The 16,459-nt window shown below is 38.9% G+C and overlaps 2 protein-coding genes across 4 annotated transcripts; one reads left to right on the plus strand and one right to left on the minus strand.

Moving 5' to 3' along the window:
- Positions 1-214: 214 nt before the first annotated feature.
- On the plus strand, positions 215-6,558 carry LOC131311521 (protein PTST homolog 2, chloroplastic). Of its 3 annotated transcripts, none has more exons than XM_058339017.1 (8): positions 215-994; positions 1,664-1,818; positions 2,051-2,248; positions 2,350-2,567; positions 4,376-4,518; positions 4,607-4,754; positions 5,967-6,035; positions 6,131-6,558. In XM_058339017.1, exons 1-8 carry the CDS (start codon positions 477-479, stop codon positions 6,224-6,226), a joined length of 1,545 nt encoding a protein of 514 aa, XP_058195000.1. In that variant the 5' UTR covers positions 215-476; the 3' UTR covers positions 6,227-6,558. The 3 variants fall into 3 exon arrangements, with proteins under 3 accessions (XP_058195000.1, XP_058195002.1, XP_058195001.1); XM_058339019.1 differs by having other exon boundaries at positions 265-994; positions 5,967-6,039; XM_058339018.1 differs by having other exon boundaries at positions 265-994; positions 2,356-2,567.
- A 544-nt stretch (positions 6,559-7,102) lies between these two features.
- Positions 7,103-12,424, minus strand: LOC131311183 (leucine aminopeptidase). The gene is made up of 4 exons (XM_058338527.1): positions 11,303-12,424; positions 9,271-9,504; positions 8,860-9,186; positions 7,103-7,547 (listed from the first exon to the last, which is right to left on the minus strand). The coding sequence occupies exons 1-4, from the start codon at positions 12,302-12,304 to the stop codon at positions 7,251-7,253; spliced, it is 1,860 nt and encodes a 619-aa protein (XP_058194510.1). The 5' UTR covers positions 12,305-12,424; the 3' UTR covers positions 7,103-7,250.
- Positions 12,425-16,459: the final 4,035 nt, after the last annotated feature.

Below are 16,459 nucleotides of genomic sequence, written 5' to 3' on the forward strand. Positions count from 1 at the left end.
AATTTATAAAAAAAAATTACAATCGGAACTCATTTTTTTTCCGAATAAAGACCAAAATAAAAACTGGTATGTTGTCATTTGGAGGAATTGGACATATTCCCAAGTTGGCCAACCAACAAATTTAGCCCCCCACCATTTCACAATCCGCCAAACACGCCCCTTTAACCCCAATACACACCCATGAATCGGCAATGATCAAAAATAGGAAAAAAACAACACTCACAACTCTCTCTCTCTCTCTTTCTCTCTGTAGTCTTTCTTTAACTACTTTCACTACCTTCAGTATCTATTATCTGTAGTCTTTCTTTAACTACTTCTCCTCTTTGTGATTGAGAATCTGCGTCACGCTTCCCGGTACGCATTGTTCGTTGCTTCACTCACAACTCTCTCTCTATCTCTCTCTGTTGTATTAAACTTGCTGTATCCACCTTCTTGACCTCCCGACCTCCAGGTGTTCGACGAAATATGCCTGAACAATGTCGTCGCTCATCACGACCCCACACCACTTCCTTTTCCTGCCCGGACGCTTGAATAGTAATAATTCCAAAACCGCTTCTTCACCCCTGACCACCCTCATCGTGAACCCAAGAACCCATCGTCCACGACACCAGGGAATTTTCTTGGATACTTTTTCTCTAGGGTTTCGGAAGAATTTCAAGAACAAGAGATATTATTACTACAAGGCCTGGGAAAGCGAGGGGGACTTGGTATTGGAGAGTGAGATTCTTGAGTTCATGAAGAAATCAGAGAAGCCTGGGGTGTTTCCGTCCAAGGAAGAGTTAGTTAATGCTGGCAGGATGGATTTGGTAGAGGCAATTGTCAAGGAAGGTGGTTGGCTTTCTATGGGTTGGGATTTGGGAAATCATCAAAATGAAGAACAAGAGAAGGTTCAAGAAGTTATTGATATAACTGCTAGAGTTTCTGATGATTCTTGTAGGGTCTCTCGCGTTTCATCCGATTCTTCTCACTCTCCGTCCTCTTCTGGGAGATCATTGTGAGTTTCGCTTCGCTTCTCTTTTATTATTTTTTTCCCTCTCCTCTATGTAATGTTCTTTGCGTTACATTTGGGTTTGTGATTTAGAAAATGGAAATGGTATGTACCCATTTGGTTATCTTCAATTTGCTCGTCTAGATAATATTTTCCCTTGTTGAATAATAAATGGATTAATTGAACTGATGTTTCTGTTATCGTTTCGATGCCCCGATTCAATAAGGGGTAAATGCCTTCGAAGGGAACATGATGGAAAAAACAAAAGAAAGTCAGTTGAAATAATAATCTAGCTTTTTGGAGTAGTAAAAAAAGGAACTTGTCTTGGATTGGAACTACATAGATATTGTATGATTGTGATTTCTCGACTCTTTTCTCTGTCTGCGTTTACCTGCCTGATTTAGAGTCTTTACTAGGAATATCTTTCACTTGTTTCATAGAGAGGTGTCTTGTATGTTCCATTCTGGGTTCTGTAAGACAGTTGACGGAGGTTGTGAGAGTTGAGCATTGGAATCTTTATTGTGGTTAGTGGGGTTTCTTCCTCTCCTTAGGCACACTGTTGTACTGCTTATATCATTTGTTCTCATGCTGTGTGATTGATTTGCTTTCTTTATTGATTGTGTGGATCGATTCGTCTTGTTCTTTTTGCCTTATTGTTTTTCGTTTTTTGTGCAGTGGAATGAGAGATGAGCAAGAAAGTGGGATTGAGGGTATACTGACTCGATTGGAAAACCAGAGGAATTTGTTGTTTGGTGGCAATGGGTATTCTAACCGTGCATCGAGTAAAGATGATGGAGGTGATTCACATATTGAAACATCTAGATATGGGGGTAAGATGGTTATTTTGATTCTTTCATGACGTTGGATTCCACTTAGCGTGGAGCAAATAGCAGATGATCATTTGTACTAATTATCTAGCTATTTATGAAGTAAAGAAGTTGCTGCTGGATGTGGAAGTACCATTTAGACTTTGATAACTTTTTTTTTATGTGTGTGTATAGCATTGTTCGTTACGCCTATAGATTCTACAATGTTATTTGTGGTGTTTGTTATGTTGTAAAGACAGTGCTGACCTTGGAAGAAGCAGCAGACTCGCATCAGGCAGTTGTGATAATGGCATAGATATCAACAGATCAGGTAGCAAGCTTAACCATAGCAGATCTGTGGCAGATTTTGATGGTTCAATGAGCTCAGAAAAGCCAGAATCGTGGCAAGCTTGGAGCATTCAGAGGGCAGGCTTCTCGGACTCGGAATTTGAAGGTTTTCCATTCCTAAGTCTCTGTTGCAATTTAAAGTTTCAGATTTGGAATCGAGGATATGTTACGTATCCAACTCCTCAATTGCTCTTACAATATGTGCAGCGGCAGAAATCTCTTTCATGGACAATCAAATTCCGGAGGAAAAGGTTGCTTCAGATGATGAATTTATTGCAACGACAGAGTGCTCTGCTGAATCTTTGAACAAACCGAATGATATTAGCAACAATGAGATACGAACTCGCGTTCACCACCTGGAGCTTGAGCTTACATCTGCACTTTGTGTTTTGAGGACCAAGAGTGTGGAACATGTTCCCAAAGAGGTATTCAGAATGTCCATATAGTTCAAACCTGCCCATTTTTCTATCTGTTTATGTTTGGCGTAAAATTAAGCAGCGCGACCAAAATCTAGAAATGTAAAACATTCAAAATAATTGTTGAAATGTTGTATTATGGGGTCCACATCAGGTCCATAGGTCAGTGGAGGTATGTGTTCCAGAACTTAGTGAACAATTTTTTTTTTGTTGAAATCACTTTCAAAATTGCTAGTGCATTCGTGTACTATAATTAGCAAATAGGCTTTGTCTGGTTTGACATTATTTTTTGGGAATGACATGTTCAAGTACCAATAAACGGGAAAGTACACACGAATCTGTGTAACTTCTTGAATCCTGATGGGGGTTCAACGCATTTTTCTCCGAACCTATAGTTGCTCCTAAACTTTTTTCACCCAGAAGCAAGGGCGGAGGCCCATATGGGCAAGTGGGGTCAATCGATCCCACTGAATTTTCAAATTAGTAGGGATTTGTTACTTAGTGAATGACCCCATCAAAGTGTAAAATTGCCACAAGAATTTTACTGAAGGTGTGAAATTGCCCCAGCATTTCATCCAAATACAAAGTGAATATTTCTACTAGATTGTGTAGAAACTGTTTAATTGTTGAGTGAGAATCAATTGATACCTTAGAGCATCCACACCCATGAATGCTATTTTGCCATTGCCATTCTCATTTTTGGACAATGAATAGTGTCATTTTGACAAAAGAATGGCAAAGGTGTTGCACCCGTCTTTTGCTATTTCTTTCAATTTCTCTCTCAATCTCAAAAATGGAAATATTGCCATATATGACAAAAGAATTGGCATTTGCCAAATTGAGAGAAATTTTGGCATTGTGGGTGTGGCACCCAATTTGCCATTTTTGGGAAATGGTAAGAAATTTTGCCAAAAATAGCTAGCGGTTGGATGCTCTTACATGTTTCATGTATCCTTTTTTTAAATAGGAAAGTTGTCGAGAATGTTTTAAGTCAATTTTATATCTTCTTGATGTGTATTATGTTTTCATACTTATTCTCTGATAAAAAATATATTTTATTACAAAAATAATAATATGTCGTACATGACTTCAAGATTGTGACCCCACTAGCCACATTTCTTGCTCTACCACTGCCCAGTAGACGTGAAGATTTACTTTGTGGTTTTGGAATTCTTTCTTGTCAGTGAGACTATCCAATGCAACTAACTGGTTTTTTGTTAGGTAGTATTCCCTTGGTCCTATAATTTTACCTTATTCTATTGAACAGTGTAAATTTTTTAAAAATAATCCTGAAATGCCTTTTTTGGGTTTGAAAATGGCACGGAATCCAAGAGGGACTAAAAATACGGAAGGAAGGGAGTGGAGAACTAAAGATTCCAGTTTTTGTCCTTGAGGCATATTTTGAACAAGGTGTTTTCACCCTGTTGGCTGATCCATGCATAGAGCTCCAGCAGGACTCTCAGGCTTTAGCTAAAGTTTTCTTTTCATTGGTTATGGGTTTTGAATAACTTATGGCTTTGATGGTCTGACTATAGTGTTTGACATTTTCGGCATAATCTGCCATTCTTATCTGCAACTTATGATCGGTAACTAGCCTTTTGTTCTTGAAATAAAACGTAAATCTGTTGAAAATTTGTATGTTCCTTGGGAAAGAAGACACAAGTTGCGTACAAATCCGTTGATATCTTGAGGAAGGAGATAGTGTTGCAGCATTTTTTTATTCCACATGTTCACAAAGAAGCAGTTGGTTTTCAACCTTTTCAGATAAGGTACCATTGATTTGTATTTTTATTGTTTTTTCCTCCTATGTGCTTCAGGTTCATGAAACCTCCAATGACTTGCATAAGATTTCTGATGCTTGGGAGTTCCAGGAAAATGAGATCATGAAAGCCAAGGACAGATTGCGGTCAATACGTGCAAAGTTGGCGGTATTAGAAGGGAAGATGACACTTGCAATCATGTAAGTGTAATTCCTGTATATCTAGTGACGTGCCTTGGAAGTTTCTTTTCCCCATTGGCACGTGTCTCATCCGCCAGCAAATTTGCAGTGATGCACAAAAGAAGATAGAAGAGAAGCAGAAGAGGATTGACGGTGGTCGTAGAGCTTTGCAACTTGTTCGTACTACCTGTGTTGTTTGGCCTAATCCAGCCTCTGAAGTTCTGTTAGCAGGATCTTTTGATGGCTGGACCACTCAGGTTTAATCTCATCTTAACATCATTCATTACTTGTCTCCTTAGTCAAGTTGGGCACTAGACCTACACATTATGTAGGTATGCTGGGTACATGCTTTTGCATTTACACTTGTTATCCTCTTACTAGATGTACAAGGAGAGTGTTCTTAAATTAGTTGGTTACTGAGGAGTCAATTCTCTTTAGCACAGCCACTATTATGCTCTGTTTGTTTGCATGGACAATAAATTAGTTATTTTTATGTTCGAGGATAATGGTTCAGTCATTTTATCGCATGGTTTTCAGATCAGGACCGCACTAAAAGTTCTGGTGTGCATGCTTTAGGCCCCGTTCAGTTGCACGGAAGGATGGGAAAGGACAGGAAAATCAACTTTCCTGTAATTTTCTGTATGTTCAGTTACCAAGAAAGTTGTAGGATCCAAAGCTTCAACTTTTCCACTGGGAAACACTTTCCTGCAAAATAAGTCTAGCCAAAAGGAAGGAGTTCTTGTTTTCCTGCCAGATTTCTTATCAATAGAACACACACAGGAATTTTCCTTTACTTCACCTCACTTCACTTTTCCTCAGAACCAATTTCCTACACAACATTTCTGACAATTGAACGGAGCCTTAAGGCCTTTCGAAGGGTTGATAAAGCTACCAGCTTTGAAGGATAGTCCTTGGTACAACAAATTTACTTGGACTGCGCTACTCTAGCCTGTCAATCCTAATTTTTGAAGAAAACAAAACTTGGAAAAACGTAGGTAACTGGAATTTTCACTAGAGATATTTTACATAGAAAACTAATTTTCAAGGTGGAGTTTTTCACATCAAAACAACCGGCATGTGTTGTAGATTAGTCAACAAGCGAAGAAGGCTTAACCAAATGCAATGGACAATTACTTGCACCAGTGCAGTAGAAGCCGTTGAATGATCTGGTTTAAGTTTTGAACACCCTGACAATGGAACACCAAAAATTGATCTAGTGTAAAAGCACATATACTAATCCCCACTAATACATTTAATTGATGACATACGTTTTCTTATACTTAATCCTATAATTTCATCTTAATCTTTCCCCCAAAACAAGTATCCCAGACCTGAAAAACGGCTATGAAGATCTTGACTAGCTTGGACTGCCACAGCATCACAAAGAAATGCCAATTTCACGGAGAAATTTCTGTGTGATGTTTCTGGGGTTTTTTTTTCTTTCTATTGACATATGATTTGCCTTGCAGAGGAAGATGGAGAAATCAAGTTCAGGTATTTTTTCTGTGTGCCTGAAGCTGTATCCAGGCAAATATGAGGTAGGTCAGTTTTCATGAACTTGAGTATGACCTGAGAGTGTTTTTGTCATCTAAGGCATTTTGACTATATAATTTTTTCCCGGCAATTTATGCAGATCAAGTTTATAGTTGATGGCGTATGGAAGACCGATCCACTGCGTCCTATTGTACGCAACAACGGATACGAGAATAATCTTCATATTGTCGCGTAACAGGGACAAGATAAGTTTGCTACAGGGGCATTGAGGGGGATAATTTTGATGATCCTAACGAGGCAGAGAATGATGATATGCTTCTGCTTCTTTTCTTTTTTTCTCCTTTTTCTAGGCTTTGAAATGGATGGGTAGCGGGTGGTGTTTTTCGTCGTGATTCTTTTACCATAGGAGATGATTGATCATAACCAACATTCATTTTACATGTAACATCCAATTGTTGTCGTTGTATTACGGTCTTGGTTTTCATTTTTCCCCCTCTCCCCGAGGTATACATGGAGGTGATTAGTGAGAGATTCAATCAATTGAAAATCTTTCATTCCCGTGCCTTATGTGACTACTAGTTGAAGACTCTCGTCGGTTGTATATGTTAAGTTCCAACTATGTCCTAGCTATAGTTACTCGCACATAGTTCCGTTTACACAACAATTTTCTCTCGTGATTCTCAATTCATGCTCTCAATTGACGAAGGAAACCGTGATATACCCGTCTTTCTCAGTTGCAAGCGGACAACATTATAATTCACTACCTGCATATTTGTTTCAGCATTATTATTGACAGCTTGAATTATAATATACCACAAAACAAGCAGCTCATCCAAGTAGTTGATTGGAATCCCAAAGTTATTTTGTTTTGGAATTTCCCCTCATTAGATGCTCTGAGCAATTTGTTTCAGTTTTTTTTTTTTTCCGCAGCTGTATCTATGTATAATCGTGTGGAAAAAGTTGGAACTTGTGATATAATTGTACTCAATTGATGTGCCTTATTGTAATTTCGTCATGAAATTATTCTCTAAAAAAGAAGAAGAAATTCTTCTCTAAAAAAAATGCTAATCAAAGAGACCATTCGTGTCACAACGCAGAAAAGTATCACTCCTTCCAGTAAAAAGGATTTCCATTTCACATAACTGATCCATGTTAACACAGCACCCAGCGGGGCCACATACAATAGTCAAAAGTTAGACGCATTAGTCAGGTAGATATGACTCAATTATTTTAGTTTCGAGGATTCCACGTACGAGATTTTACAGGTGTTTGGAGAGGATGGACTCAACAACGCCTTGGGCGATAGGGTGATAACTGTCCCGAGCCTCTGAGAAAACCCTTTTAGCAAAAATCTTCTCTTCCACCTTTCCGATGCCTTGCACGAGCGCAGTATAGAGTGGACGAAGGTACTTCATCCTCCCAACTTCCTTCAGTGTTTTCTCGACCTCGCTGTGGTAATCTCTGCAACGAGCTGTAATGGCCAGTTGGAGGAATGCTACCTTGACTTCATAATCTTTTGATTCTGCTAGCCTATAGTGTGCATCCAAGGCTGAGAGCTGCATATCATAAGACACATGTAACAGAAAACCTAGATTAGCAAACCTCTTCTTGCAATCAGTTAACCGATAGATATTTTGAATTAAGAAAAGGAAGTCCACAAGAATTCGAATCCATGCCAGCTTAAATCCAACCATTATGCACCTAAAAAGATATGTTTACAGTGGCTTTGGCTCTGGAAATCCAACCGTTAGCAAACCTCTTCTTGCAATCAGTTAACCGATAGATATTTTCATGTGTACAGGCTTGAACATCAATGAAATATATATAGTATTGAAGGAAGAAGGCCAAGAAATGTAAGAGACGCCATGGTCATGTTTAGTGGATATCCTCGAGATGGCCTTTGATGATTCTTCAGCGGACATGAACCATGCATGGAGACACAACCCTATAGCACTATTCCAAGATTTCCTAGTGGAGGACAGAACCAATATATAAGGGTGTTGCATGGTGTACTTTGAGTTCTCTGGGCGTTGTACGAGGGTTCATGGCCACAAATCAAAACAGCATTTGGTTTGGAGAGTAGAGGATTCAATAACCTGTGAACCAAACATGCAAGTTTCTTTCCGAAAAGAAGGTAGCCAAATGCTGTGCCATCTTGTAGATCATAGTCCTACTTATCCAGTACATGTCGGATAAATTGGAACCAGAGTCCACATTGCAAAATTACAAAGACTATTATCCTGCACCTGTATACACAAATCGCTAACATTCTATACCCTCCTAAACCTATATTAGATCTACCAATATTTTTCTTTATCAAACAAAAATAAGCGGTTGAATACAATCAATGCACCCGACTCGGCTTGACTGCCAAAGCAGTGAGACAAAGTGAACCAATTAGGTTTCCCAAATCAAGATTGTTTTCAACAAAAAAACACATTTCTCTAACTCAATTTTCCCAAACCAATCAGGTTTCCAAAACCAAGATTATTTTCATGCCAATAATTTTAGGAAACAAAAAAACAAGCTTCTCTAACTCTTCAATTTTTTAGAAGAATTAAAGAACTCGAGTTAAATCTAAATATTCGTATTCAGTAAATACCATTTTCTATTTGATCCCTTTGGATTTAAACTAACGCTACCAAGGTTAATACTACTCCTACTAATTTTAGTTTCTTGCAGTGTTCAACGAGATCTAAAAAATAACATTGTGATAAGTACATACTCTGAAAGACAAGCATCTTATGAGTATAATACGCATGAAACCCGCTACCTGTCCAGGGATCAGGTAAGGGAAAAAAAGGAACCCAATAGTCCAACCGTCAATGGTAAAGTCAAAGATAGCAGAAAAGAGACAGAAAATGTAACCTGTGAAGCCTCGACAGACTTGGGCAAGCTCTCCAAGTAAAGCTCCCACTCCTGTCCTTGCCAATCGGCAACTTCATCCTCCCTTGGCATCCGACCAAGCTTGAATTCGTTTGACAGGGATACAATCTTCGAGTATATATTGGAAACTGGCTCCATGGCATCTGACGGGATACCAGTACCCTCAGTCCACAATTGCAAGTCAATCTCATTCTCTATTCCAGGTACATTTGCTTTTAGGAAATTGAGAAACATATCAGTGTCAATGGATTGGAACTTGAAGGTGGCAATATATTTCTTCAGGAATTCATCAAATGCAGACCTTCCAATCTGAGTATGAACCAAAAACAAATCCAATCACGCTTTTACCACGAAGGAACCTCCAAAGTCCAAACTGTAATGAAACCAACATACCTGCCGCTCAATGCGCCATAAAAACTGGAAGCCTTTCTCATATGGAACTTGAGAATATACATCATCTGGATCAACTCCTTCCTGATTTGTTTTGAGTTTCGTGAATTCCATTTTGTCCTTGAATCTATCCATTTCCTCCACCAAACCCCTCCAACCAATTCCAATGTTCAATGCCGCAATGTCTTCCCCTTGTACAGCCTCAACAATCCTCCTCTCCGCATATGTCGTAAAACCCTGGAATTAATAACAAGTCCCGTAAATTATTATGTTAAGACAAGGACTGTTACAAAAAAAACCCATGCAAACCGTGCCCGCACTTGTAATCAACATTTATATGTCCACCATTTATTTCACTTCATTAGTCAATTCCCTCGAACTCACCCTCAATCACTTCGTTTAAAGCACCATACTCAAGACAAGTAAAAATCTTCTCAAACGGTAATATCATAAACAAATAAACACTTACTGATGCTAGCAAAAATAAATGCGATTTCCAAAGAAGAAAAAATGGATGATCCAAAGACAAAAACAAATAGTCACCAGTAATTGAAATGGGCTTGTAAAGTAGCTTGGTAAGTACATTACTACTGAGAAGGTTTGGGATGTGGCTTCTAATGGTATTCTTCACCCTGCGGTGCCGAGGACCTTGTTGCTAATATTCTCTTTTACCTCAATTTTCTCAACAAAATGATACTCCTTGTTGATTATGGGAATGGACAATTCAGCATCAGGTCAGTGTATAATCTGATCAACTCCAATGAGCAAGATCCTCTGACATGTAACTGTCTGGCTTTGGAAGCTCCCTTGCCTTCACTTCAAGATATTGACTAATCTCCATAGAAATATCAGAGTTATGTCTCATAATAGTGCATGCCCTAGATGCAATATGGAGGTTGAGGATATTGATCATTTGTTTGCTAATTGTTCACATACTCTTGCGACATGGGCGCCTTTTCCTAATCTTCAGTATTGGATGAGTATAATTGGCATTTGTAGATTGGATTACTATTCTTAGTAAAATAAAAATTCTGGACAACATGGGATGTCCATAAAATATTACGTTGATTGTGATTTAATGGTCATCATTTGGATTAGCAGAAATAGAAAAGTTTTTGATAACGTTGACATCCAGTTTTCAGGACTACAATCAAAGGGTGATCCGAAAGGGTGCTTTTGGGGATTTTCAAAGGCTTCTTGGACATAAAATGCATGGCATTTATCTAGAATCAGATTCTCAGATTGCGGTGACTCTCATCAATGAAGGACCTCCAAAAAATTCCTCATACAGGAACACGATTGAGGATTGCAGAAGTAAGTTGAACAAACCTAAAAGCTCCATTCTCCATTCTCTTTGGGAAGGAAATTGAGTAGCTGAATGTTTAGCTAGAAAGGGATTGAACAGGAGGCTCATCTGGTGACGCGATGACAGATGACTCCTCTCCGACCAAGGTTCTGGACAAGTTAGCCGCAGATGTTGCGAGAGTAGCAGTTGCTAGGGGATCAGCCCCTAGCCAAGTTCATTCTTTATGTGTTTCTGTTTTGTATAATTTCTGGTGAACCAAAAGAAAGATATTGGAGTGTTTTATTTGCAGAAAATAGGTTATCGATCTTGTACTTTATCTCAAAAATTTTAAAAGATAGTCAAGATCAATATGGTGACATCCATACAAAAAACTCATCCTAAGATTTGAATCCTATTCTCTGGAGGGAAAAAAACACAATATGGTAATACCAAACCAAAACAAACCGAGCCTTAAAGTCCCAATTATTGGGATCGAAGAAACCAATAAGGTAATCCAATTTAATAAAAAAACAGGTTTACGTTATTCTATCCCTACATCTAAGTGGATGACTAGATAACATCACCTAAGTTATGCATTGTTCATGTGCAAAGACCAACAAAGAACAAATTGTCCATTTCGCGCTTGGTAAAATTTCTTTAATTGGAAGAACCCCACATGCAAAGCACGCACACATCTATGTAGTAGAATAAAGAGTTGAAGACTATAGCAGCAAGTAAATCCATTTATACCTCATTCAACCAAAAGTGGTCATTGGTCTTGTTAGTAATCAAATTCCCAGTCCAACTATGAGCGAGCTCGTGCGCCACCACCTGAGCCCCACTAGCATCACCCTTGATCACCGTTGGCGTCAAGAACACCATCCTGGGATTCTCCATACCGCCATAAGGAAAGCTCGGCGGCAACACCAGCAAATCAAACCTCTCCCATTCATACCCCCCAAACAAACTCTCCCCAACCCCAATCATGTCCTCCGTACCCGCAAACTCCCTCGCGGCGGCGTCCAGCACCGCCGGCACGGCCTCGGCGTAGACCCTAGTCCTCGGCCCCACCTCCCTCCACCCAATCTCCCCGACCGCAAACGCGAACAAGTAGGGCGGCACGGGCTGTTCCATCACAAACTCCTCCACCACCCTCCCTTCCGCGCACCACAGGGCGTCGTCGCACGCCGCGGCCGCCTCGCCCGCGGTGGGCGGCCTCCGGTCGACGTGCCGGGCCGCCATCACGGCGGACAGCTGGCGGGGCACGTTGAGCCTAGCGGAGTAGCAAACCCTGGCGGCCGGGGTGTCCTGGCAAGGGAAGATGGAGCGAGCGTGGATGGACTGGCACTGGGTGTAGACGAAGGGCAAGGATTTGCTTAGAGTTTGAGGAGGGGAGAGCCATTGGAGGGCGGAGGAGGAGGGGGAGGTGGTGAAGGCGATGAGGATTTTGTTGGAAGTGTTGTTAGAGAGGGAGACGGTGAGGGATTGGCCCTTGATGGAATCGGAGGGGGAGGAGAGAGAGAAGGGGAGGGGGGAGTTGGTGAGGGGATCGGTGACGGAGGAGATGGAGAGAGAGCGGGTGTCGAGGGAGATGACGGCGGGGGAGTGAGGAGGAGGAGGGGTGGGAGGGAGAGAGAGGAGAGCGGAGGCGTGGATGGTGGAGGAGGAGAAGTCCAGGTAGAGAGAGAGGGAGATGTGGGTGGTTAGAGGGTGGGAGGAGTCGGTGAAGGAGTGGGGGTCGATGAGTGCCATTGGGGAGATGTCAAGGTTTTCAGGGTTAGGTTTTTGTCTTTTCGTTTATAGAGCAGCAGGCAGCAGCAGTTGTAGTGAAGGAAGAAGACGGGGGAAAGGAAATGTTACAGTATTTCTGCAGCCAAACAAGTGAAAATGTGTCTTATGGTTTGTTTAATGGCTTCAAGTTTTTTTTTGTTTTTTTGGTGTTCTTGTGTTGTTCGTTGTGTTTTTTTTTTTTTATAAATCAGGTATCCGGACCAACTTGACCAGCTTTCACACTTCTCAACTAATCTTATGGGACAAATTTCACCGTTCACTTGTGGGGATCTCAATTAAAATTAGAGCGAAGCTCTACATGGATTGGTCCCAAAGAAATTAATGACATTTAAGAAATTTCAAATCTAGGGCTTGTTCGTTTGGGGACTTTAAAGCCCCTGCGCACGAAATTCAATACATTTTCTTTATCTATCTTTCTCCATTCAAACCCCCTTCAAAACCCAAAATGAACAAGCCTATAGGAGAGAGGAAACCCTTGAGTCCTTGACCACCAGACCAAACGTTTGCACCATTATCACAACTCCTACATGAAGTCCAATCAAATGTTGCCCCTTGACCGCTAGACCAAACGCTTGCACCATTATCACAATTCTTACATAAAGTCCAATTAAATGTAGCCTAATTAAGATCCCAATTGTGTTACATATACGAGGGTCTCACAAATATGTGACAGACTGTATTTGGTGTTGTGTTTGAATTGTTATGTTATAAGACTTTTCCTTAAGATCCGTTGCCTCGATCCCACGCCGGAGAAAAGAGATGAAAAGGAAAAAGGGGTGTCTTGACATTTTGTGCCAAGTTCCTACTTCAAGTTGTCATGGGAAGGATCCAAAGAAACCCCCTCCGCAAGTCACAACACGTATCGGAGGCATTTGAGTAATTCGAACTTTTTTAACATTTGAATTCTTGATATAATAAAATAAGTCTTAATCAGATTTCAGCGAATATAAAAGTCATTTTAGTAATTAGAGCATCAGCATCAGCCTCAACCAATTACCTAATGCAAAACCATGCATCAGCTAAAACGCATTCACGTAAATTTTCAAGTTATCAAACAATCGGAACAAGTGACAGCCAATCCCCAATAACAGAATGAATTGAATAATAAAAGGGAGAATTTTTCATAAGTCCACTATAGCACTTTCTAAACTCATCTAGTCCACTTTTAAGTTTCATAACCTACTAAGTCCACTACTAATTTTAATGACAAAAATATCCTACCTAAGAAACAAGGGCCTTGTTTGGCTAACACGAAAATATATATTTTCCAATTTTTTCATTTTTATTGCAATTAAGTCGCTGCCGCCGCCACCACTACCGCCGCCGCCACCGCCGTCGCAACTGCCATCACGCCACATATAACAAAAAACGTATTTTTTCATTTTTCTAGATTTTTTTATTGAACTCGTTACACTTAACATTTAACGTTATATATGTGGCAAATTTCTCTTTTTATTTTTTCCTATTTTTCTTGTATTGATTTTTTAACGTTATATGAGTGATAAAAATTTCCTAACATACAACATTAAATGTGTGGCAAAAATTTTCTAACATTCAACATTTCTTTTTTGTTTTTCTTGTTTTTAGTATTTTAACGTTATATGCTGGTCCATATAAAACATATAACATTATATGTGAGTTTTTGAATATCTAAATATCCAAAAAAATAAAAAATAAAAAATAAAAAATAGAACATATAATATTATATTTGAGCTTCTGCAATTCTGAATTTCACAAAAAAATAGAACAGAATATATAACATTATATATGAGCTTCTATAGTTCTAAATCTCACAAAAAATAGAATATATAACATTATATCTGAGCTTCTGTAGCTCTAAGTCTCACAAAACATGACATATAAAATTATACGTTCTCAAAACAATATCATATCTTTCCAATAATATTATATATCTCAAAAAATAACATTATATGTTCACATATTATGCCACCATTATCCTTATTTTCAGTCGCGTCTTGAATCCCAAGTTGAATGTTGATGAGGCCACAGGGGAATCGAGCTTCATTTTTTCACAGTTTCTTCATCAAAACCTTCATCGAATCCTTCAAAATTTGTGATTTTCTACCTCCGAATAGCATTCCCATAACCTCTATATCTACATATATACATATTCAAAACAACATAAACAACATTAATATATCTCAAAAATGATATATAATATTATATGTGCCCTAGGAAAAACACATATTACACATGACAGAAGTTCACATATAACGTTATATGCTTTGTTGTCCATCACTTATTGAATTGGTCCACGCAGCGGCCTCTTCGATTTGCTTCTAATAATATATGGATATATCCATATGTGCTTTTGAGAGGCCGTTGCGCGGACCTATTCAATAAGAGAACATATAACGTTATTAGTTCCTCTTTCTTTCTTTTTTGAGTTTTACAGGACAAAATCTCATATACAACGTTATATGTTCTCTATGCAAATTGAAATATTTTTTTTATGTCAATACAATATATATATATATATATATATATGTTAGAAATAATTGATTTTGATTATATTTTTGGCATAATTGATTTCTTAAAAAGCAATGTTAAAATTGCAGTTATTAAAATCTCTATTGACTTGAACAAACCAATATACATGATCAATTTGTGTACAAATCTTTTCTAGGAAAGGAAAGTCCCCTGGCTCGTACTTGTCTTTAGCATGACAAATAAAGGAACCCTTTATTAAATCTTGGCCCACCTATTTTATGACTTTGGTCCTTACTGGTTTTGGCTATTTATAGGCATCCTATTTTATCAAATAAAAGAAAAAGTTAGAAGACTTAGAAACTCTCTTTTGCAAAGTAGAGACAAGTGGACAACCAGTAGTTTCTGCAGTTTTGGTTCAGTTCACCATTGTTGACTTTGGAGTTGTGCATTTAAGCCTCAAGATCGTTGCAGATCAAAATTTTCCGAAGATTTCGGCAGTTTTGGTTCAGTTCACCATTGTTGACTTTGGAGTTGTGCATTTAAGCCTCAAGATCGTTGCAGATCAAAATTTTCCGAAGATTTCGGCAGTTTTGGTTCAGTTCACCATTGTTGACTTTGGAGTTGTGCATTTAAGCCTCAAGATCGTTGCAGATCAAAATTTTCCGAAGATTTCGGCTCAACGTTCATAAGGTGCATTTAATGAAGAGCAATTGTTGTAGAAAAAAGATTTCGACTCAACGGAAAGAACACAACGTTCATATTTTCTTCCTTATAAAAGAAAGGCTTCTGCACCAGAATAAAACAACAAAAAAAAAGCTTCATCAGAGAAAATACTTAGAGCAATCTTCTCATACACTTCATTTTTTTTAATTACTTTGAGAGATTTGTGAGCAAAATTGTTATATCTACTATTTGAGGATTGTTGTAATTGTGAGCTACAAATTCTATTATCTTTTGAGCGATCAAGTGTTTGAGAAATCAAACACTGGTTCTGTAATTCCAAAAACAGGGGTTTTTGTTTTTGGAAGGGGTGGTTTTTTTTTTTAAGGATTTTGTACTTTAAATCCTTGCGGTTGTCTAGCTTCTCCGGAAAGCTAGGAGCGTCGGTAATTGTAAGCACCCGCAAGGCTTACTGGTGTAATTCCATTTTTATTAGTGGAACCTTCAAGCGATTGTCTTGGAGAGAAGTGGAGTAGGCTGGGCCGTGGACAAATTCAGACCGAACCACTATAAACTGGTTTTGCACTTCTTAACTCTCTCTATATATATTTGCTAATTAGTTATTTGCCTTGTAGATTTTAACTGGTAATTTTTAATTAGCAACCGTATTCACCCCCCCCCCCCCCCCCAGGTTGCTGTCTGGGTAACAATTGGTATCAGAGCTTGGACTCTTGTCTAAAGACTTTACAGTCTAAGAGTGATTATGGCAACCACATCCTCACACATCGAGGGTCTATCAACCAACAGACCACCTTTGTTCAATGGAACAAACTTTGCCTACTGGAAAAATAGGATGAGAATTTATATCCAGTCCATAGATTATAGTTTATGGAAAATTATCACGATCGGACCCAACATCCCCATGAAAACTGTAGAAGAGACCTCTGTGGTCAAGACTGAGGCTGAATGGAATGATGCAGATATGCGTAATATAGAATCAAACTC

The sequence above is a fragment of the Rhododendron vialii genome, chromosome 12a, assembly GCF_030253575.1.
Source record: "Rhododendron vialii isolate Sample 1 chromosome 12a, ASM3025357v1".
NCBI classification, from domain to species: domain Eukaryota; kingdom Viridiplantae; phylum Streptophyta; class Magnoliopsida; order Ericales; family Ericaceae; genus Rhododendron; species Rhododendron vialii.